Genomic DNA, 23895 nt, shown 5'->3' with positions numbered 1-23895 from the left:
GAGAAACTTTTAAAATATTTCAAGGGATTGAATATTCTGAAAATTGTAGCTTTAAAAAGCATATTTGTCAGTATTACTTCTGGGTATATATCCACAGGAATTGAAAGCAGAGTATCAAAGAGATATTTGCACATCCGTGTTCACAGCAGCATTATTCACAATAGCCTACAGGTGGAAGCAGCTCAAATGTCCACTGACAGATGAATAAACAAAATGTGGTATACACATACAATGGAATACTACACAACTTAAAAAAAGGGAGGAAATCCTCTCATATGCTACAACACGGATGAAACTTGAGGACACCATACTAAGTGAAATAAGCCACTCATAAAAAGACAAATACTGTAATAATTCCACTTACATAAAGTCTCTAAGGCAACCAAACTCATAGAAATGGAAAGCAGAATGGCAGTTACCAGGGTCTGGGGGATAGGGAGGAATAAGTTGTTGTTTAATAGGTATATAGTTCTGTAAGATGGGGAAGCCCTGGAGATCTGTTTCATGACAATGTGAATACACTCAACACTACACACAACACTTAAAAATGGTTAAGGTGGTACGTTTTAGGATGTGGTTTTACCACACACACCAGAAACGTATTTGCGTCATTTTGCATATAGATTTTTGATGGAGATGCGGTGGGACAGATGTTTATAATGTATATGTAGCATTTACCCCTTATATTGTAATTTCCTTTAAACCACACACACAAAAAAACCTCTAACAAACTTAGCATTTAATAAATATATCAAGTACTGAGCATCTTAAATAATAGTTTATTAGGGAAGAATGACCAAATGTACAGACTGAAGAAAAACTGGCTATTCTGTCCCATATTTTATCTTTGTGATTATCTGATTTATGTCTGTCTTTTCCACTAAGCAGAAAAGTAAGCTCCAGTGTCTGGTTTTATTCACCATTATATCTCCAGGGCCTAGAAAATAGTACATAAATATTTACTGAATGAATGAATACGGTATTAAAACACTTGGAGATGTGGTAACACCCACATCCATAATCACTGAATTCAAGCGTAATTAGAGATATACCATAAAGGAGGCAGAATCAACTTTCAAAAAACTAATTTTAATCAAAACAAAAATTGTTGATCATTAACAAGTTTATAAAACAGTGATTTAGTTACATAAATAAATTGATATCAGTGTATCAAATCTTAATTACTTTCAACTTCATGAGCATGTTTACATGGGTGATGAAGTACAACCTTTTTTTTTTTTCTTTTTACCTATTATAATAAATAAAATGGAGCGCATGAAATAGTCCTTCTAAACAAAAATACCTACAAACATACCTCTAGCATGTTCTCTAATGAAGGGAACAAGAGACACTGGACAACTTTTGCACCAAAACATAAAAATTGCTTTAAAAAGCACAAGGTTACAGAACCATCAGCTAAAGTAAAGACACTATACTGTAACCAAAGTTGGTATTTAATAATATAATGAACAGTTTGGTAGTTAGATCTCCAGTTTGGTTATTTTAAAGCATTAAGACAAGGCAAGATAGAAGGCTGCTTTTGTTTTGAGTAATTCTAGAGAAAATAAAATATATTTAAAAAAAAGAAAGAAAACTGAAAAGTAGAACAGTCATACCTACACAACTTTCTGTCCTGCACAAAGTCAAAATACCTATGCAGAATAGATATATAATATATATAATGTTATTTGTGCACAAAGGTTAGCTTATTATTAGCTCACTGCAAAGGCGTAATGTATCAGATGTCAACTGTTTTGGAAAACATTTTGCGTTTTGTCAAAAGGATATTTCTTTTAAGTTTTCTAGGCTAGGAGGCACGAACCCCAGTTCTGGCATACTGTATATTCTTAATGCTAAGGCTTGCTGCTCTGGCTGTGTATTTTGTTGTCCCTCTTTATTCTAGTGCCTGTTACAAGCATGTGTGGTGTAGTGGTTGTTGTTGGTGTGTCTTGTGTCTGTGTGTATACATATATATATGTATACATAAGTTGTATAAATATATATACATATATAATTTCTCCCAAGAGATCTCAGTCAAACCATGCAATCCAAAAGGTGGCTCTGCATAGATGCCCAGCATGAAGTTCACCGCCTGAGCCAACCCTGAAGCAAGGCGCACTTTTAGTCCTTCTGATAGGTTTTCTCTCAGTTTTTTTTTTTTTGTTTTTGTTTAAAACCAAGCTACTGCAGCTTCAAGTATTTTGCATTACATAGAATATTTTTTATAAATTAGTTAATGTTATATTTTCAATATTCAGACATATACTATAATATATATACAGTACAATAAATGCTCTCATTCTTTTTTTATTTTTATTTTTTTGATAAATCCCTGAGAATGTATGTTGACAGTCGCTAAGTTTCCACATGCACAAGCATTGTGTGCCATGCTTCTGGACGAACAGCACTGCAAAGCCACGTGGGTCAGCCTTTTAACTATTAGTATTTTCGTTTTGTTGGTTTGTTTAAATATGCTGAAAATGTAAAGATGAGTTACAAAGGAGTAAAGCTGAATCCATTCGAGGTACTTATCACAGGATGGAGGTGTTTTGTTTGGTTTTTAAAGCCATTTCAATTATTTTTTTTTGAGGCTGTGAACGTATACAGAAAACAGGAGAGCTATGTGGACTTTTGCCACTTGACAACATATACTCAGTGTAAACCAAACCTTTTTAACCTCTCTCTCATACAAAACCAAAAAAAGAAAAAAGAATAAGAAAAATAATAAAATAAAAAGAAAAAGGGAAGAAAATTAAAAACACACAAACTTTCACATGACAATTTAGTCTGCAAACGCAATATAACTATACACATATAATACCGGTGTGGCTCTGTTCTTTAAGTTAAAAAGGGTACAAAGGCAGGCTCAAGTAAAAACAAACTGTCCCCCCCATTCCCACCCCCACCCCCATTCATACAAGTTCTATCAACCAAACCTCTCCCGAACCAACATCATCAGTTTCTTTTTGCCTTTGTAGATTTGTTTCAGGTTGTCGATAAACTGTGTAAACTGAATGTGTCCATCATGCGCCATTAAGAAGGTCTCTCGGGCCTTGCTGAGGAACTCTATAAACTCACTATAGTGCCGAGGACTGATGTGTGTGAGCCGTGAGTGTGTCGTGTTGATGTAGGCCCCGATTGTGGCATCCAAGAGTTGCCTCAAGGGGGCTTTGTCCAGTGACATGAGCTTACCAGAGTTCCTCCTTCCGTGAAGTCCCACCATGCCAGGAGTGGTCAGAGTGCATCTGCGCAAAATGTCTGACAGTACCGTTGCACACTTGACACTCTTGACCACCAGAGGTATTATAGCTGCAAGCTCATTTTTACCAAGGGAGTGGCTAAGCGCACAGGCCCACAAAACGTCATTAATGGCTGGGTGCGTGTCCTGATTGTAGCTCAGGTTAAGATGGGTCATGGCCAGGGTGGCCAGCTTGTAGGCCCTCATGGGGTACCCGCGGTGCTCCATGTACCGTGCTATTGTAAAGAGCTGGGTGTAGCTCATGCCAGTTGTAGCAGCGTCAAGGACAATTTGGTACGCCGTCTCAAAAGCTATGTGATCCTTTTCACACAGAGTGAGCGCAGAGAGGGCACAGTTCTGAGGGTCCTTCATAGCGCACTGCAATGCGAGTGTCCGGGCACTGCTGGCCAGCTTTTCCTGCTGGTGGCAGTCCAGGTGGAGGCGGACGATGGTGCTGTTGGACATCACGGTGGTTGCAACAATACTTGTGGCTTCAGTGGGAGTAAAAAGCGTAAACCAGCTCTGCATGATGCTGTCCAGGGCATAAACACCTGCAAGGAGCACAGAGAAGCCCCATTACTGACGAGACGCTGCCCAGAGGTCTTGCCTTATTTCCACTTTATAATCAATGCTTACATTGTTAACCATCACAGGACATAAGCTAGGTCAGAAAATCCTGTAAGGTAATGTGCCTGGGAGCAACCTTTTAGAATAAGGTTATTATAGATTGCTATTCAGTGAAATGCCTGAAAGGAACATGAACTTCCTGTAATAAAGAACTAATCCTCTCGGTAGCTGGTATTTGCACTGTGCTGCTGCTTGCTTGCCATCTCAGACAATGGCTTTTTGCTAATGAGTTCTAGTTCACTGGGGCCTCCTGTCAGTTACCCACCACAGAATCTGAGTCAGAAAAACTACAACTCTCACCAAAATGGGGAGTTTTTATGTGGTCTGTGTGCCTGTGTGTAAGTTTCAAGTACACACAATACAAAGTGATTAAACACACACAGAAGCAGGAAAATGTGACCTATAATCAAGAGAAAAGAGTCAACAGAAGCAGACATACAGACGACTCAGATGTTTGAAATGGATAACAAGGTCTTTAACCATTTTAAGTACACAGACGCAATATGCCTCAGCTGTAGGAAAATCCTAAACGTGGGCCATTTAAAGCACAGGTACTAAATCTAAGAGAAATTAGGCCTATTTCTTGGTGCAGGGGTCGGGGAGTGGTGTGGCAGTTCTTGAACTGGTATTATCTTTGTATTGCTTCACTAAAGCATCACTTCAGTAATATAATTTTTATACTGAGACCAATTTCCCTTTTCCCAAGATAACATACCATTATAGATTAATAAAAGAAAAATGACAAGAAAAAGGCTTTTACAGTATCTGCTGTGTCAATCTTTAGATAAGCACTGAGGTAGCAGTGTCTTCTCAGCAAGAGGTGTGTACCCCTTTCTGATGCAAATAAGAAGACAGTTTAACCCACATTTATTTCCAACAGCCACCATTTTGTTTGTGTTGGCCTTCTCGCAAGCAATGTATGGGTTTTTTAGTTATGATTTATTGCTACAGAGGGGAAATAGTTGGCTGAAGGGTCTCACAGATTGCACTGTATGGGCAACCGGGGATCTTCTTATGGCTACTACAAATTCTCACAAAGCTCACCTAAACCACACCCAGTGGTCATTTCTCTGTTGGATACCATGATGAATGCCCTCAGATGGTGAGGAAAACAGTGCAACTAGATAACTTTGTATTGTTTTCATTAAAGTGACCTGAACCATTAACCCAGTCTAAACTTAGTTCCAAAGATGGTTTGCTGCCTACCAAAGATTCACTCTGGAATATGAAACTGTAAACTTGGTTATCACAAGAAGTTACTGAAAGCACCTTAAGTGTGACAGAACAGCTGAATAAAAAGTGTCTGCTCCCTGACTTATTCCATTTTAAATAAGAGTTGGAGCCCCACAGATGTGACAGGAACAGTGCAAGCGTGTATAACTGAAGGTTGACGGTGGGGTTCGGGGAAGAGAGCCCCTGTAGGTTGCCAGAAGGGGCAGGAGCCTTGGAGAAGTCAAGGTAAAGAAGTGAAAATGTCCCTGTATGTATCTGGAAATAAGTTAAATCTGACCATGAGGCACCCTGGAAGGCTCCTGCCCCTGCTTTTACCTACCCACTTCAGTAGCGCATGTTACCAGCCACCTCACCATCTCCCGCCGCCGCCAGTTTAAGGTTGACAGTGTCATTCGCATAACCTATAACGACAGGATAACACAATGTTTTGGAAGATTATCCCTAAGTCAATGGAAAAAGAAAAGAATTCCTTCCAAGGTATAAACTACTAGGCAGACTCCCTACCACCAGGAGGACGGAGAGCCTTATTTGCAATAAAGCTGTGCATATGAATTTGGACTTACCCACAGCTCCCCTTGCTGGCCTTGCCCAGCCTGGGAGGCAGGAGGTCTGTGTTCTGCTCCCGGCAGGCCAGCTGACTAGATGTGGCAACCTGGGCAAGTCCCTCAATCGACTGCTCCTCTCCTCTGCAAAACCCAAGGGCTGGACTGGACATTAAACACAGTCCACGCCCTCTTCTCCTCTCCAGCGTTAACATGCCATGGTTCTCAATTTCTGAGCCACCTCATGAATTAATTCTGACTAGGAACCCTCAGTTGGCAAAGAGGTTTTTTTTTTTTTTAAATAATTGTTTTAGTTACCCCTTCAATCTCTGGTTGTTCCTTCCTGGCGATTAAGAAGATAACCCCAAGTCTATAGAAAGAAATCACCTTTGGCATCATTAGCAATCTAATTTTGTTTTTTACTTTCTAATAGATTCCAAGATAAAATTAACCGTATCGTCCTGCTTCCCTCATTTTTTGAGATTCAGAGCATCTAGGGACATAATACTCCTAAAGCCTTGGAAAGGTCCTATGGGATTCCTTCCTGGGTCCCAGGAAGAATGAGGCAGGGAGCAAGCTCTCAGTAGTCTGCCAGTTACCAAAAAAATCTGCCAGAATTCCAAATACCCAGAAAACTCATGTTAATGGTTCTTTCTGCATCATACCTTTAAGAGGAAAATGATAACAAAAATAAGCCAAACAACAAGAATTTATTTTTTAAACGAAAACTTCTAAAATGTCATTGTATAGCTTAAATGCAATCTCCCATGCCCTCTGCTTGTAGAGTACTGTAAGTGGCAAGTGCATTTTTCTACAATCTAATTCTTTAACCTTATTCATCACTGTAAGGAGAAGCCATAACTAGAAAACCATATTAATCATCTAATTGGGGCATTCTAGTCCCCATACTTTAGAAAATTAGAAGATGACAATTACTTTCACTGCTTTTTATGGAGGGAAAAACACAAATGTTAATAGAGATTCCCTGAGAAAAGTAGAAATAACAAACTTTTCAGTTCCTGGTTTATACAGTAATCTTTTCAGATACTATAAGGAAGCAAACATCTATCTGCATGACTAACTCAAAATGTCCTTGGTAATATGTTTAAGCAGGCCTGCTGAAGCTGAAACTGGACCCCGGCCCAATCCCTCTTCCTTTACCCTAATTTTCTCAGGGTTACAAAAAAGGAGTCAGAACTGTCCATCTAGCATGAAAATGCAAACACCAATAAATATCCATACTTCCTCTAAAAATTTAACCCTAACAAATGAATCGTTATTATACATGAGAGCTTTATATAAGCCATGTATAGCAATAACTCTTTTTCAATTCATTGAAGGAGAAACAGTGATGTTAAGGCTCTAATACAGAAGAGGATTTTTTATTGAAAGACACAAACAGGGCTTCTAAAGGTACAGTCCTACACATGAGGCAGCAGTCTGGTTCAGGTAGGAGTGACCACAACTGTGAAGTGCAGTGCTCTCCTGAAGCCTAACAGATCTGTGCACCAAAGAGTCATGTACCTGCACTAAAAAATCCAAACAAACAGCAACACCCTAGGATGATGCTTTTATTTAGCAGTCCTTGGTGCCCCAGGAAAGACCACAGTCACATACCTGCAGGCCCAGCTCCAGAGACACCTTCAAAAGAGTGATGTCTGGCAAACTGTCCATGAGAGTTGCTATTTTAAATGCGTCTTGGGCAAGCTTGAAGATGTGGGATGAGGAGTGAATGTTTTTCTGGATGGATTCTAATACTGTTTCCAGCCTCCGAACGTCGCCTGCAACGAACAAGGGGAAACCAAATCAAAGCAAAGCAAGGCAAAGCAAAACAACAACACCACAAATCACACAGCCACACACACACACACACACACACACACACACACACACACACACACACGGAGTTAAAAAAGGAACAAAACGAAACACAAAGTACAAGTTAATTTACATGAAATGTTCACGGATGGCACAAATGTTACAACTAAGTGTCCCAAGGTTATTGCATATCTATGAATCCCGGCTTCAGGAAAAAGATACACTGAGACACAGCCTCATGACTAAAAGCACATGTGAACCAGAACCAACATGAGATAGCAAATAGTTCTCTCAGGTTCCTGCTTTTTTATTTCTAGTGAATATTTCAGGGAGAAAAAATGTAACCCAACTTTTTAATCTGCCTCTGAAGCTCACCCCCCATTTACATGGCATGGTAACTAAACCCAAACTCTGCCAGCAGCAAGTTTAATGATGCAGTTAAATGAGGAAAATGCCGGCTCAAATGAGTAGCACCTGTTTTGCTTCATAAGCTAACATCTAAAGAAAAGGATCCCTTACAACATAAGCACCACTATTGAGAATATGATGGAAAACATGACCCTTAAAATAAAAAGGCAAACTAACAAAATAATCATGAGGCCTCAGGACAACCCAGTACCTTTGGCTGCAGTGAGCATAGTGGATGCCAGCTCGCACTGCTGGGATTCTATGTGGCTTAGAGTGAACCAACGAGGGTACCGGTTGGGAACAACGGATGCCATGTGGTGTGGACGGGTGAGGTCTCCCGCTGGAGCAGTGGATTCCAACACTAGCAACCTGTAATGACAAGACAAGGCAGGCGGCTCTTAGTTACCACTTGTCCATCACCCTGGCCACAGGGACTGCCCAGAAGCCAGAGGAGCAGGTAGATGCTGGGAGAGACTGTTCAGGTCCTTGGTGAGGGAAGAGCTGGTACAGCTACACTTTGCTGTCTGGATGCTAAAGTTACCTCGTTAATTGCCCATCACCTAAACCTAAGAGGTTTCCTTTCTTTAGCATTATTCAGAAAACGGCAACATTCAAGGAAATTAAGACGTGTAACAATGGAGAGGTTTGAAACACAAGTCTTAATGTTTACCTACTGTAAAATTTCTGAATCTTATCACTCATTAAAAAATAAAAATCAAAAGAAACTGATAGTCAAGTGGATATTTAAAACTGAGATTACAACCGTTAGGAATCAGTGTATAGCTGAGACGAATAAGTTTAACTTATTAAAACAAAGTAAGAGGGAAAGTAAAACAAAAATGCCTTCTTTCCATATATTCATACTTTCTGCATAATTAGTTCCTTATTATTTCAGAAATTTATAGTTAGAAAATGTTCTATCAATCATATCAGAGATGATGGATGCAAATGATCCAAGTATTTGTCCCTTGACAGTCTTGCATAAATTCAGCATGATTTCTTATTTTAATCAATGTATCTTTATGAATATGTTGACAAATAAAGAACAACTATTGAAACAAAGCACATGCTTGGTGGTCTCTTCCAAATATAAGCACCAAAGAGATTAGTAGAGTAGCTATAACTGCAGTAGTTTTTTTACAATCATCAGAACACTGACCTTCACTCAAGTACACCAGTGTTAGGGACTGTGGAGTAAGAGCTGGGGACCAGGAGAAGTTAGCAGGGTCAGGGTGTGACGCTGGGCTGGGGGCCCTACCCAACAGCAATTATTGCTCTGGTAAGCCAAATCCCTCATTCCCTTTTCCTTTTATCTAGGGACAGAGATGTTAGCATTAGATGGTGGCAATTAAGTAGTAAGAATTTTGGTGGGGTTGCTATTTAGCTTTTTAAAAAACCCAGACTATCCCTATATTCACAGGCAGATCCTTCCAGAGTTGCTGTAGAGCAAACTAGTCAACATCCCTGGAAAGATGAGAAAATGATTGTGAAAACGCCCTTCTTCAGTACCTCCCCTCTCTTTCTAGAAAGACTAAGAAGCAAGTAAGCTACCTGTCTTTTTTCCTTCCTGTTCCCCTGGCTGCCTTGAGATGCTCTAGTAGTTCACACCACCTCCCTCCCATGGCCATCCTTTGGCTGAGGGCGTGTGGCAGGTAGAAGAGAAGAGGTGGAAAACAATTCCCCTGTGCCCTGCTATTGTCCCCCATGAACAAACTGCCTGGGCAGCAACCAAGGGTGGACATAAATGAGTTTCTGAGTGTTAGAAAAGCAAGCCTCCCCACCTGACAGATACCCTCACATAAGCCAGACCCACAGAGAAACCTTAGCTATTTTACCCTTAAACTTTACAGTAATTGTAGCAATAGCATCTGGTGGCATCATAACATTAGTATCCTTCCCTTTACCACAGGAGCAGAATTGTTAGGATTTGAGTAAGTATAGAGCTGAACATCTGTCTTCATCTGATAACTTCCATTTCAGCTTCCAAAAATGGGAATAGGAATATACTTATAAAATTGTGCTCTAAAATACAAACCAAGTGGTATAAAGTAATTTGGTGGGGGACTTTTGCTTGTGTTAGTTATTAATTTATTTTTTGATATTTTAAAAACAGACGAGAGAGAACTTTTAAGGTTCCTCTGATATGTTGATGAGATTTCATGTTGCCAAGGAAAGCATGTCAAATTAAAGGATGTCAGCCTCAATACACAATGACACACAGGTACACATATACACACACACAAATACAAACACACTCTATTGCTGCATAAAAGAGGCCTCCTGCGACTTATAAGCTATACTCATACAGGAAAGGCATTGTTTTTGAATCCATTACACTGGCTGCAGAGTTAGTATCTTCGATGAAAAGTTTCTGCGGAATCAAACTGTTCTCCAGCACCTCAAGCTTTTAGGTGTGCACGTGGTTTGTCTTTAGGTGGCAATAACAGGGTCTAATCGGCACTTTAACAAAAGTGTGTTAATTAAAGAGTTGCACAACCATGTAAGTGTACTTAGTGCCACTGAACTGTACAGTTAAATATGGTTGAAATGGTATGTTTTATATTATGTGACTTTTACCGCAATTAAAAAAAAATTTTTTTTAAGTGTGTTAATTAAAAAAAAAGACAAAAGGAAAAAAGCTCATGTTTTAAGAAAGGTAGATATTCCTTTCAGGTCCTTAAAGTTTAAAAAAAGGCTGTATATAAGATTGAAAAATTTAATCTTGAGTTCATTAAAAAATATTCAGCTAGAACAAATTCGTGATAAAAATAATTATTTTGTGAACTGACTTTTTAAAAGGAGGGTGAAAACAGAAAGGTCAGCAGCAGAGAATGTGTTCTAATTGTTATTACTGAAAAGGAGGGACTGAGGGGCGGGTGGAAACAAAGCTGAGGCGAACAAATCCTGGAAGACCCCTAAATAGCGATGCCTTCAACACTAGATACAGCTCCCATCTTCTCTTACCCTCCAGTGGAGCACAAAGGGGTTTCGGTGCTAGGATGGCTTTCCTGCGCTACTGATGGAATGTGTAATTACAGCCGGTGTGAAGGGCTCTCTCAATTATTATATTCAGTCAAGTATACGTGTTATTTACCACTGCTTCAAAAATCTAATTTTTTGTAAACAGTTACGTTATTTAGGAAGGTTCAACTGTTGCTGCCTTGTGGTTAAACTTGGCCTGAAGTTGTTCTCTAGTCCCAAATTCTAGCTTCAAGAAAAAGCAGGATAAAGCCACCATGAACATCAGTGTGACAGCAGACAAGAATACCATTCTTCCCTTACTTTAAAACAAAAGCCAAACAAGCCAACAAACCACCACCACCACAACCCAAGAAGCTGTTTTTAGTTTTTCTGCTGCCTACAAGAAAAATGAATGAATGAGAAGTCAGTTAACAGCCATTTTTCCCAGTGGGGGATTTGGATTGCCTCTGCCCGGCGGGGCTGTGAATACGTACCGCATTGCTCTCAGTGCAATTTTGTATGCCAATTCAGCATCATGAGGTAGGAGAGAGGTGAAGAGATACTTGGCAAATGTGTGCATTGGAACGCTCTCCCGATGGATTATTTCGCCTAAACCACTATATGGTCCGGCTGTAGGAAGAGAGTATACACATTTTACATTCCTAAAAAAGGAACTAAGACTTCTTGTAAAGTATAGTTTAAATTTTTAATGTAAAGTTATAAACAATGCTAATCTAGTTAAGAATGTAATCTAAGTGACATAGTAGAAACGAATACAATTCTTAGTAAAATGATTCTACAGGGTAGAGTATACGATATCAAATTCACTTCAGGAACAATTTCCTGTGCCACAGCTAAAAGGAGAATCACAGAACTATGGGGCAGAACTTTTTCACATTATAACTGCTTCAGAGAAATAAACACTCCAAAGCAGGAAACCGCACTGAATTTAAGAAAGATCCTATCTCAGTGTGTGATATCTGAGCATCCAGATTTTCAAATACACAGATGACTCTACAGCTTAACTTTGGAACCTGCCCCAGACCCAGTCAGTCTTAGGGGCACAAATAAGCCAGGTTTCCAGAAAAGAGTTCTCTGTTTCAGGGGGAGGGATGGGGAGGATTCTGAACCACAAATCCCAATACAAAGACTTTAAATATTGTTGCTTCTAATAAGCAGAAATAGATATTAATTCTCATAAAGTGATTAATAATAAAAGACCAGAATAATACTCACCATAGGCAAAAGAAAAAAAAATTAAAGTAACTGATTCTACCACTATTTGGGCTTCAAAAGACCAATTTTAAAAGTAAAATTATATTTAAACTGTCAAAATTCATTTCTTAGTAACTTGTGACAGGCATGGTGGCAGAGCTGACTTCCCCTGTGTGCTCTCTGAATGCTACCCTAAGAAGGACGACACCAACTTTTAAAATAAATTTTGAAAGGAAACCACAGTGGTTAGTTCAACTACTTTCCGCTTAGGTACTGTGAGGTTTAGTTACTGTGAAGTGTTTTATAAGTTAGTTTCCATGTCACCTTTGGGTAACATCGGTTTCATGACTTCTAGAATTATGAATCATGACACTACTGCTCAAAAGACATAATACATTTGTTTTCCATGAGAAAAATAAGTCTGGTGAAGAGTTTAGAATGCAGGAAATGCAGTTCAGAGGAAATGGTGAGAGGAGTTACTGAGTTGGGCACTGAGTAGGAGCATGATACATTTTAGATCATTTTAACAGAAGTTGTTTTTAAATTTCATTGTTTTATTCCTTGGTTAGTATTTTTGAACTGTTCCTTATTAAAGTACTTTGAAAGTCATGTAAATAACTTATTTTTTTAACCTAGACAAACTAAAATCAATCCTAGATTTCTAATTTTATCAAATCTATTAATCTTTTTTTTTTTTGTCTTTAAGACATTTAAAAATGTTTTAGTGATCTGATATTCTTCAAAAGCTGATAGGGCATTACAGTTTTAACCTTTAGTTCATATAATGAGGCCAAATTATTTGTTATATTATAGAATGTTTACCCTCCCCCCAAATTCATATGTTAAAGCCACAACTCTCAATGTGACTGGAAGATAAGGCCTTTATGGAGGTAATTAAGGTTAAATGAGGTCATAGGGGCCCTGACCTGGTCCAACAGAATTAGCGACCTATGAGAAGAGACAGAAAGAGTGATCTCTGTCTCTGTCTTGTGAAGGCTCAGGGAGAAGGCAGCCATCTGCAAGGCAGGAAGAGGGCCCTCACCAGAAACTGAATTAGCCAGCACCTTGACCTTGGACTTCTCAGCCTCCAGAATTGTGAGAAATAAATTTCTACTGTTTAAGCCACCTAATCTGTAGTATTTTTTAATGGCAGCCTGAGCAGACTTAAGACATTAACTCTTATTTTTTTAAGGACTAATTACAGCAAACTTGTATATTTTCCATCTTCATTTCTCTTCTATTTCCTTTCAGTGTTTCCCTTGTACCATCAAGTTCCCTTTTTATACTATGCAGGGAAGGCCAGGATGCATAATCAACATAATAACACCTCCCAACAAGCAAAACATTCAGTCAGGTATCACAGAATTATTTGTTGATTAATAGTCAGTGTAATGCCTGAACTCTGGTGTACTGAAAAATGAAAAACTGAAATTTGAAATCTAAGTTCCCCAGAAGTGTTTTTCCAATATGCCAATTGATTCAATGTGCCCATACTGTGTCCAGAAGTGATTTAACACTCAGCAACAAAATACAAGGGTTACTGCTTCCTCTTTTTCAGATACCTGAGTCTGCTAACTAATTTGCCCCTGAAATTCACAGAGTATAAGTGTATGAAGACCTTGGTGCCCAGTGCAGTCATCTCAATCATGGAGTGCTTATCTTTTGGTGTATATAGAAATGGTCCCTTGGCTTCCCCTTGGACTTCTTCCTGTCCTGCACCAACCACTCTTTGGGGCCTAGCAAGGTTGGGAAAAGAGAGGAGGCTGGGGTGGGTCATCAGCACTCCTTACAGAGTACAGTTCTCACTAAAATGTTTAATGGGAAGGTATGGACTAATCAAAGACTAAGACAAAGTTAAAAAATATTCATGAGTAATGAACACGGAGACATTTAAAAAGGTAAGTGATGAACAGATATCAGACACTATCAACTTTGAAAACCACACATCCTCATCTTTTCCTTCAGTATAATGAAAATCAAAAGGCAGTTACCAAGAGTTACTAAGCCAGCATAGAAAAGTTTATGGCTAATGATATTGCTTATATCAAAAGGAAATATATGACAGGAAACTAAAACAGTAATGAAAGGATCAAGATCATTTGAAATTTGTCAAGATGGGCTTTTATCTTTAGGGAAAAAAAACTTCAGGAGAGTGCTTCAAAAAATTATTAGGAATTTTTACCAAAATTAAGCATGTTTTATTCAGAAGAATATTTCCCCTTTAAGGTGCACTTCTAAAACACATAAATGTATAATGTATTTAATGAAAATATTTTTTTCAAATAGATCTTTAGGTTTGGACATATAAAAAGTTTTGAAATGCTATTTTCTCTAAATCCCTTCCCTATATATAGCCATTCCGAATATAATATGAAGATACCATACTGTATGAGCTTATTAATCACAGAGAAATCCACAGAAATAACACACATGTACTTGAGAGACAGAAGCAGTTTAAAAGATTTGACATCACATAAATCTGTGTAAAAGATTAGGCTACCACATTAACTACAGTTATTCTTTTCAAGAAAAAAAAAAAAAAACATTAAAAAAAAAATAATGCCATCCAAAATTTGTTAGGCCCTTTAGCTCTTGACCTTACAGAAAGAAGAAAACTAGACTTTGCCTTAGTGATTCTATGAAACCTTTACTTTGATGAATCTATACCTAATGTATTCTCTGAAATAATTAGCACAGTGGAAATTCACTTCTGCAGTCTTTGGTCCTTTGTCAGCATGTGCAAATGACATGTTCAAAACCCAGACATCAACGTAACAGCCAATAATTTGGAGGAATGCCAACCAATTTCCATTTTATTACTTAATTGATCAAGCAAAGAGGAATATGGCTACCAGCAATAACTCACTAAATATCAAACTTGCATTTATCTCAGGAACAACACAGACTAAAAAAAACAGTCCTTTTTAAAGCTGGTGGCATTTAAATGGGGGCTCATTTCTAGCAGGTTATCTTACATGACCACCTAAATCAAATGGTAAACATGTAAACATCTGTACTTTTTTATTAAGTGATACTATTTTTTGGAAAGTGAACATGCCTATGACACTCAGTGACCATACCAATCAAGATAACCACCATATTAAATGTACTCCCAACATAAGAAAGCTGAGTGGCTAAATAAAATGGGCTAAACAAGTGAGAAAGTTCTTTATCATACTACCTTCTAATAGGAAGACTGCTTGCTTGCGAAAAATTTTCACCAGTGTGTCATCCAATTCAATTTCCTGAAGCTTGGAAATGAGCTGCTCCTCATTCCGGCAAACCTTCTCTTGGGTATACAGCCCATCAGGCATAATACGCTGCTGTCCCAGCCCTATTAGGGCTACTTCCACAGCTAGCGTTAAATAGGATTCCCCTTCTTCTAAGAATTTGTGTGCAGGTAGATGCTGGTATTCCAGAGACTTGCACTGTCCCATATTCTCTGTCACAAAAGAAGTCAGAGTTCAGAAACTACTTTTGCAGGTACTCTGATAAGTACGATCTATTTTACCTAGTACTCTTAAATAAATTATTGACTTAACTCCAAGAAAGCCAGAAAACCATGTTTCTTAGGTTAAAGTGTATAGTTTTCCAATATCTTTTAAAAAATGACCATGAATGACTAAATGTGTACCTTCTGGGGGATAGAATATTACAAATATTTTTCTCTCACTAAAAATGAATCACCAAAGAAAACTATAAATCTAAGAAGAGATACTAAGCATACCTAAGAGTAAACAAATTTTTAATTAAACAAGAGTAAAATTACATGATGACTGCAATAGTTATCAATTTTTTAAAGCCTGGTGTTAAAAAATGTTTTCCATACTTTTATCACAATGTTATAATTTATAATAAAAACAGTAGAGAATACAACATATATGTAACTCAATTTCATGGTCCTTTTTGTTATCAAAGAGTCATCAGTTATCACAAGAGAAGGACTCTTTGAGCATTCTCTTATCTCTGTTAAGGTGTTTCTATTAGAAATTCTTAACAAACTTCAACTGTCCAACTCCCAAGAAAAGTGAATTCAAAGTCATACCATACCCTCACCCTCCTGATAGAGTTTGGGTCACCCATAATCCATGAAGGCAACCACCACAGGCTAGATACTTAATTCTCCAAGCTAATCCAGCCATGCGAGTAGTGAAGGGACAATCCTTCTCCCCTCCCACATGATGTACATCCTTATTTTATACCTTTATGCTGGAAAATAGTCATAAATGCAGATAAATTCTTAGATGTACAATCATTGACTAGAAGGGAATAAATATTTTTAGGTTCTTGACACATGCTGCCAATTGTCAACTCTAAGACTTTTCCCAGTTTGTAGGAGCCTGCCTGAAAAGTGTGAGTACCCTTTCTTGCTAACTGCTAGTACTGTTAATTATATGGATTCATAAAACAAACTGTGGAGAAAATGACCAACGATGAATGGCATTCAGGGTTTAGGGGAAAAAAGCACGAGACAAACGTCAGTGGTTTTACCTGTAAAATCTGAGAACACAGGGAAGCTTTCATCATCAGTGCGGCAGGCTTCCATAAGGCTGCTGAAAAGAGTGCCCACGGGGTCCAGGGGGTGTCCAACCCAGCCCTCCAGATTGGTTATTGAGGTTATGCTTTTATGGGGTAGCTCTGTGTAAGAAAAGGGAATTGAGACATGGAGAGAAGTAGAGGACAGAAAGGCTTTACCATTTCCAGCATCCTGACAAATTAATACTAAATTCAATTCAAAATTCCTCTTTAATTAAAAAACAAGGGTACATAAAATCCCCAACTCATGAACTATTTTAAGTTCTAAAGGTTCATCTATGAATCAATATAAATGGTACTAACTTCCCAAGACAGCTCTCAAACATCTATTTAATTCATATGTCCAGGCTACTAGGTTAACATTACTACTTACACTATTAAATTATGATGTATGAGGAAAAATGAATTCTAAATTTTTACCTGAGAAGCTAAGGACAACTCTCCTCACTTCCTAGGAGTGACTTTAGAGAGAACTAAGAAGTCCCCCTGGAATTATTATTGGATAACTAACTCTACAACTACGTTAAGAAGATACTCTCAGAGTCAGTGCTCACTGGGTTATCTAAAATAGAGTCTAGAAGGCAGCTGTACCCTGGGTCGGACTTGAACTTCCCTATGTAAATTACTCCCCTATCACCTTATAAAAATCTTCCTTATCGTGGATCTGTAAGTCATTTAAGAGAGGACCTTTGCCACAAAGGGGAACTATAGCAGAAGATAACATATAATTTGGATGAAACATACCCTTTTCATTTTCTTCACGTAATGTTAGAACTCTCAAGTTCTCAAGTTAGAGTGCTGAGAGAAAAGCTGCAAATATTTTAAGATATATTCCATTATTGTAAACAATGCAATATTTTACATCTAAGTGTTTACTAACGTTATAAATAATAGTGGTTCCTTCTTAAAGGAAACTATAATAAAATCTATATATAATATAAAATATACAAGAAAAATACTGGCTTGTAAATAGCTAAAAAGCCATTCTGCAAGTTCAGTATTCCTTTAGAAGTCTTCTGTTTTGGACTGTCAACTATTAGTACATAAAAATAAAGCATGGCCTGGCACAATGTATTAAAATTTATAGAAGGTGGGTACTAGATTCCTTGGAAAGGTCTTTCCCTTCAGTTTCTGTCACTGGCTTTCATATACACAACCAGGATGAAAACAGAAACATGAGCATTACTCTTAGGAACAAGGCTCTCTCTCTCTCTCTCTCTCTATATATATATACATATATATATATTTATATATAGACTTACTGTGGTGATCATTTCAAAATATATAAATATGGAATCATTATGCTGTACACATGAAACTAATATGTTATATGTCAATTATGTCTCAATTTTTTAAAAAGTTGACATATCATGCCAAATAATATTGAAAATGTACAAGATACTTCATTTACTAATCTTGGCCCCATAAGAAATAACTGTTATAGCAATTTGGAATTGTAACAGTTACAAAAAACCTATTCTTTGAATGGACAAACAAAAAAAAAAGTAGGGAAAGATACAAATATGCAGTGCTAGTAAAGAATAGTCTGAAATTAAAGTTTTCATTGTGTGCAGGATAAAAGAGAAATGAGTCTAAGAGAGACCTCAAAGACAATCAAAGGAGTCTATCTTAACATGTGTTCCAACTTACCTACATGAACTAACATTTTTACACTTTGTATTTCTTAGATATTGTAACATTTTAATTCAACTAATTTTAAAAACATTTCTTCGTAAAGATCAACATGAATTTCAAAACTCTGATAATCATCATAAGCAAGCTCTCCTGTTGCAGTATAAAAAGTACTTCACTCTCTCTTAGCCTGAGTATTTCAATCTTTTATACTTTTCAGAAGTAAATGTCTTTTGGCCATAGATTGTGTGTGTTTAGGGGAAGGGAGATTTCAGAAAAATTTTGCAAAGGGCCAAGCAACATATTTTGTAAATACAGCTGGTAACCAGTGATGATATGACAAACACAAAGAACTGGACAAAGTAATGATTGTTGGGGATATCACATTCCAATCCCATCTGAGCTCCCCCTTCCTTGGTTCCAATGGTAACTTTGGAATTTTCTTTCATCATATAAATGATAATGTTAACATTTGTAATACTTCCAATATAGAGGATATCAAAAATTACAACAAACACTCGCTCCAATCTCCAGCCCACTTCAACAACAACTGATAATTTTTAGCCATACCCTACATGTGTGTAAAATCACCCAAGGAATAAAACAAAAACACAAGCAAAAAAACACCACAACTAAAACTACTTCCCTCTGAATAAGATATAAAATTCCAGAGTAAAAACAAAACAATCCTACCAAAGAAAAATTAAAAGATTTACACCTACAGAAGAAAAAGTGCACGGATTAATCAGAAAAAGCATATATATGTCTTTCTTTTGATCAGGGCCTATGCACGTTACAACCCTTTTGCAATTACTACTACTAAGTAATGCTTATTTAAAATTTAAAAGATTAATAAACTGAGATAAAGAGGAGTTAAATGTGTTCTGTCAGTTGACAGCTCATCCAATGTTATTTACAGAATTTGAAAAATCCAGTTTTTTTTTTTTTTTTTAGCTTTCATTGGAGTATAGGTTTTTTTTTTAAGATTTTTTTTGATGTGGACCATTTTTAAAGTCTTTACTGAACTTGTTACAATATTGCTTCTGTTTTACGTTTTGGTTTTTTGGCCACGAGGCATGTGGGATCTCAGCTCCCCAACCAGGGATTGAACCCACACCCCCTGCATTGGAAGGTGAAGTCTTAACCACTGGACTGCCAGGGAAGTCCCCAGGAGTTCTGTTTGATCACGTTAAATACATATCATGTCCTGATGTACAAATTATTACAATTAAACTGTTTTATAGTGCTTCCACACTCTGTCAGGCCTTGCTTTCAGTGCTCTACAGGAATTAACTAGTTTAATCTTTTCAACAACTCTAAGAGACAGGTCCTCAACTGAGCCCCATTCCATAGTCAAGTCAATGCCCAAGGTCTCCCAGCTGGGACCTCCTGCCAGGATTCAAGCAGGCAGTCTACCCCCAGAGCCCTTACTATCACAATTAAAATGCGCTTTCACAAAATGAAATATCTGGCTAACTTGCATTTTAGATAATTCCAACATATGACATAACTCAAACAGTAAAAAAAAAAAAAAAACTTCCCTTTAAAAAATTAACCAACCTAAGAAACTTGTAAAAAAATTTTATTTCTTACAACATTCAATGGGGGGGAGGGGGGGATGCCTAACATTTCTCACAGATCAGCTATTAAATATTTCAAATGAGTGGTGAGTAAAGCCATCACCATGGCTCTAATTTTAAAAGTTCTCTCTCCCAAAAGAGCATAAAACCTAGTGACATCATCACCAAGAATCCCATTCCAATGGAAACAGACTCCTTCACACATTTACCTTTTTTTTGAGTTCGGAACATTTCCAGCTGTTTCTGTTGCTGCCGTCTTAACGTGTTAACAATAGCTATTGCTAGTCTCAGTGCTTCTCTGGGGTACCCGTGAGAACGTAATGCGTCCACTCGTGCACAGGCTGTAGGAACATGTTCTAAAACAGAAAGTTAAGGGGGGAAAGTTGCCATTATCAGATATATCTATAAAAACAGGATTTAATAGTGAGATGTTTTCCCCTGAAATACTATTAAAAAGACACAAGAAACCATTTCTGAACTTGGATTTGAATGAAAAACTCCTATTGCCAAGCATTCATCCATCTCCCATTGAATCCCTCAACTCTCCTCCTCCCACTCCAATAATGCTATAGAAACTAAACAAAGAAGTAAGTCATGGAAATGTCTTTCCGGTTTGGCCACTTACCATGCCAGAGGGGCCACCCGCGGGAGTCAAAGAGGGAGTTTTCAGCGTCGTCATGGTAACAGTAGTTGGTGTACAGGTCACTGCTGATAATGTGCTGCAAGTGGCTATCCTGCCAGTGGAGATCGCACGCCTCGATGGCTCGGGTGAACACTGTCCGATGTGGCCTGTTCGATGAATCTGTTTTTTCCACAATTCAGAAAGCCATGTCAGCTATTATTCACATGTAAATAAATCAGTCATACCATACCATTCTGTGGCCAGATGTTCATGAACACACCCACACACATTGTCCTGCACCCCCTAAGCAGAAGGATGAAGGGTGAATATTCTCATGTCCTAAGTACTAGGAGGCAAATCAGACCAAAGAGCCACCATTCACTCACTTGTTTTATCAAACACAAACACTCTGCAGCCATCAGAACTAAGGTTAAAGGCATCCTGCAAAAAGAATCGTCAAGTCTAGTTTCCATGCCAAATACACTGAAAGGAGGCATCGGCACAAAAATCACATGAAAACTCACTGCTCCCCACTTCTGAGGTGCTGTGGTGGACTGCCCTGATGGGATCAACAGCTCTCACAAACACTATGCAAGAGATGAGACACCAGCCATGGAACCTTTCAGGAAGATGCAATCAGCCTTTAAAAATATGCAGAAGGGTTGTGCTTTTGGTTGTATTTTTTAACTATATTGTGCGGTTTTGCACAATTAAAACTATTATGCTTCTTGGGATATAATGATTAAATGTCACTTTATATCCCAAAGGGCATAAATGCATATATTTAACATTTCACAAAGCCACACAACATAGCTACAAAACAAACCAGCGCACTTACCTTGCCCCTACAGGCTGCCTCCTGACTCTTGTGCAGGTTCCATGACTGGTGTGATGTCCCCAGCATAGTGTATGCCAGGGCATCACAAAAGAGCAGAAGCACACACTCCGAAGAGGGTTCAAGTTTCAGGACCTGACAGAGAAAAGAAATGTTTGGGGAATAAAGGATATTTTTACCCCAACTTCTGGGATTATTCAGTTCTTCTGGAAAAAATCGTTCAAATTCTACCTGCACTCCCACCCCTTGGGTCCCCAACTCCAGACTTACCTTAAAGTGTGGCAGAAACCTTAGAAAGAGCCTCAACTGACAATCAGGGTAACAAACTAATTTTATTTATGTGTGCTTTATTTAGCTCAAGTATCACCCCTCACTGTTCTGAGGCTTAACTAAATGAGAAGTAAAGTCTGGAGCTTCCTTAGTTGGTAAAGTTTCATCTTCCTCTCCCTGGAGCTTTGGCTAAGCACAGACATAAAGGAAATCATAAAAATCAAAATACAGCTGAATCAAGAAGAGCTCTGAAAACTCATCTAGACCAACCCCTCTATTCTGCTGATGGAACTGAAAATTGAGAGAAGTAAAGTGACTTGCCAAGGTCACACCGCCAAGGCAATGGCAGTCAAGATCAAAACACAGATAACCTCACTACAAATTCAGCTATTTAGGCTGTTCTGAAAGGCTTTTGAATGGTCTTTAACAGAAAGAGACATAACTTCAGCTTGGTCTCAGGTGGACTTAGACATCTGTATTTGAATGGCAGACATATCAAAATGCATGGATGACATAATTTGAGAGGCCTAAATACTGATGTATCTGTTCTGGCCCCTGCCCAGACTCCTTATTAGCAGCAGACGGATGGACACTTTGCAAATGGGAAGAGTTGGCCCTACATTTAATAGCCTTTGGAACCTACCAGGGCTTTTTGCAGAGCAGAATAAATATACCCCTACTCAACAAGAAAGTGGTTCCATGACTTCTTATAGTCAATCAATCAAATATTCCAAAGTCCAAATCTCACACAAGTATTTTTAAATGGCTTTCTAATTTTATTTATTTTGTTTAACTCAAATCATAGAAACAGAATTTAAAATTAAAAGGAGACTTTAGAAAGCAACGTATTATTATGCACTTATTAAAAGAATGAGAGTTCTGTCTGTTTGACCCACTTGGTATCAATAATAAAAGCAAGCTGTGGGTATGATTCCATTGAAAAAATTAAAATCTTAACTTTTCATGTTTGTATGTGACTGTAAGAGCATAGTGAAACGTACAGGACATACACCAGGACAGTGGTTAGCTCTAAGAGTCTGATACAACCAATTGTAACAAAAAAGACTAAATACTATTGGTATTTAAATGAAAATGTAAGATATAAAGCTCTATAATAGCATGGAAACAAAAAAAAAATATGTACATAGACAATGACTAAAAAGATATACAAACAAAAATTGATTTGATTAAGTATCAAAATTATGGTCAATTTTTATCTTAGATATCTGTGTTTTTTTGATTTTTGCAATAACAGAAAAAAGAAACAGATGATCTTAATCAAATTGTTAAAACGATAAACACAGGGACTTCCCTGGTGGTGCAGTGGTTAAGAATCCACCTGCCAATGCAGGGGACATGGGTTCGAGCCCTGGTCCAGGAAGATCCCACATGCTGTGGAGCAACTAAGCCCGTGTGTCACAACTACTGAGCCTGCACTCTAGATCCCATAAGCCACAACTACTGAGCCCGTGTGCCACAACTACTGAAGCCCATGTGCCTAGAGCCCGTGCTCCGCAACAAGAGAAGCCACTGCAATGAGAAGCCCGCGCATCGCAAGGAAGAGTAGCTCCTGCTCACCACAGCTAGAGAGAAAGCCCATGCGCAGCAACGAAGACCCGACACAGCCAAAAATTAATTAATTAATTAATTAATTAATTAAAAACCGATAAACACTAATTTGTAAAAAATTTTAAATAAAGTATAAAATAATATTAGTTTTTTAACCAAAAAAGTTTAAAAAAGGCTCTCATTCAGGTATATTTAAAAAACAAACACACTACTCTTTCTAAGGGTGTGGATTCTAATGTTGTCAATTAATTCTAACAAATAATCTCAGCAAAGACAGGGCCTGATTTGTGCTTCACTTTCACTCTGATGTGCAAACACATGCAATTCTGCCCACGGTCTGTACCACATGCACTCGCTGCCCAGCAGCATGGCTGCTGGGCTCTGCTGTCACCAAAGGCTCTCCCTTTGCCAGCCCGCTCAGCCCTCCAGCAGAAGTACTGCAGGCTGAGCACCCGAGCCCCTCTGTAGGGATGTCTCTTCTGACAGCCCCTCTGGAGAATGTGGGTGTTCTGCTAAAAGGAGGAGCCCTGGTGCCTTTAGGCACAACAGCTATAAATATTGCCCTTAGAAACTAGTCCTGACTTCATATCCCTGGGCCAAACCATAAATGAAATGAACTTTTTTTTTCTGGAGGCTGGACCACTTCCTAAGAGTTTTCTAAAGCCTATGGAATATTCATATTTAACCAAGGGGAAAGCAACCAAATGGAAAGTAAAAAAGTAAACTGTAAAATGTTAGGATGGCAGTCACAAAAAAGCAGGTGGGGCGTGAAACACAGAGAAACCTCCAAATATAATAAAGTTAAAAAA

The 23895-nt window shown here is 38.1% G+C and overlaps 1 protein-coding gene across 1 annotated transcript in view; it reads right to left on the bottom strand.

Moving 5' to 3' along the window:
- Positions 1 to 2926: 2926 nt before the first annotated feature.
- Positions 2927 to 23895, bottom strand: part of ZSWIM6 (zinc finger SWIM-type containing 6) — a 196044-nt gene continuing 175075 nt past the window's right edge. Inside the window, exons 6-14 of the mRNA XM_061187828.1 lie at positions 20416 to 20592; positions 20000 to 20146; positions 16534 to 16680; positions 15224 to 15484; positions 11322 to 11457; positions 8078 to 8235; positions 7258 to 7421; positions 5418 to 5499; positions 2927 to 3789 (exon numbers count right to left, since the gene is read on the bottom strand). Of these exons, the coding sequence (XP_061043811.1) occupies positions 2927 to 3789; positions 5418 to 5499; positions 7258 to 7421; positions 8078 to 8235; positions 11322 to 11457; positions 15224 to 15484; positions 16534 to 16680; positions 20000 to 20146; positions 20416 to 20592 (2135 nt within the window). The remainder of the gene's footprint in view (positions 3790 to 5417; positions 5500 to 7257; positions 7422 to 8077; positions 8236 to 11321; positions 11458 to 15223; positions 15485 to 16533; positions 16681 to 19999; positions 20147 to 20415; positions 20593 to 23895) is intronic.

Source organism: Eubalaena glacialis, chromosome 4, assembly GCF_028564815.1.
Source record: "Eubalaena glacialis isolate mEubGla1 chromosome 4, mEubGla1.1.hap2.+ XY, whole genome shotgun sequence".
In the NCBI taxonomy this organism is placed as follows: domain Eukaryota; kingdom Metazoa; phylum Chordata; class Mammalia; order Artiodactyla; family Balaenidae; genus Eubalaena; species Eubalaena glacialis.
This window is presented reverse-complemented; position numbering and strand designations above follow the sequence as displayed.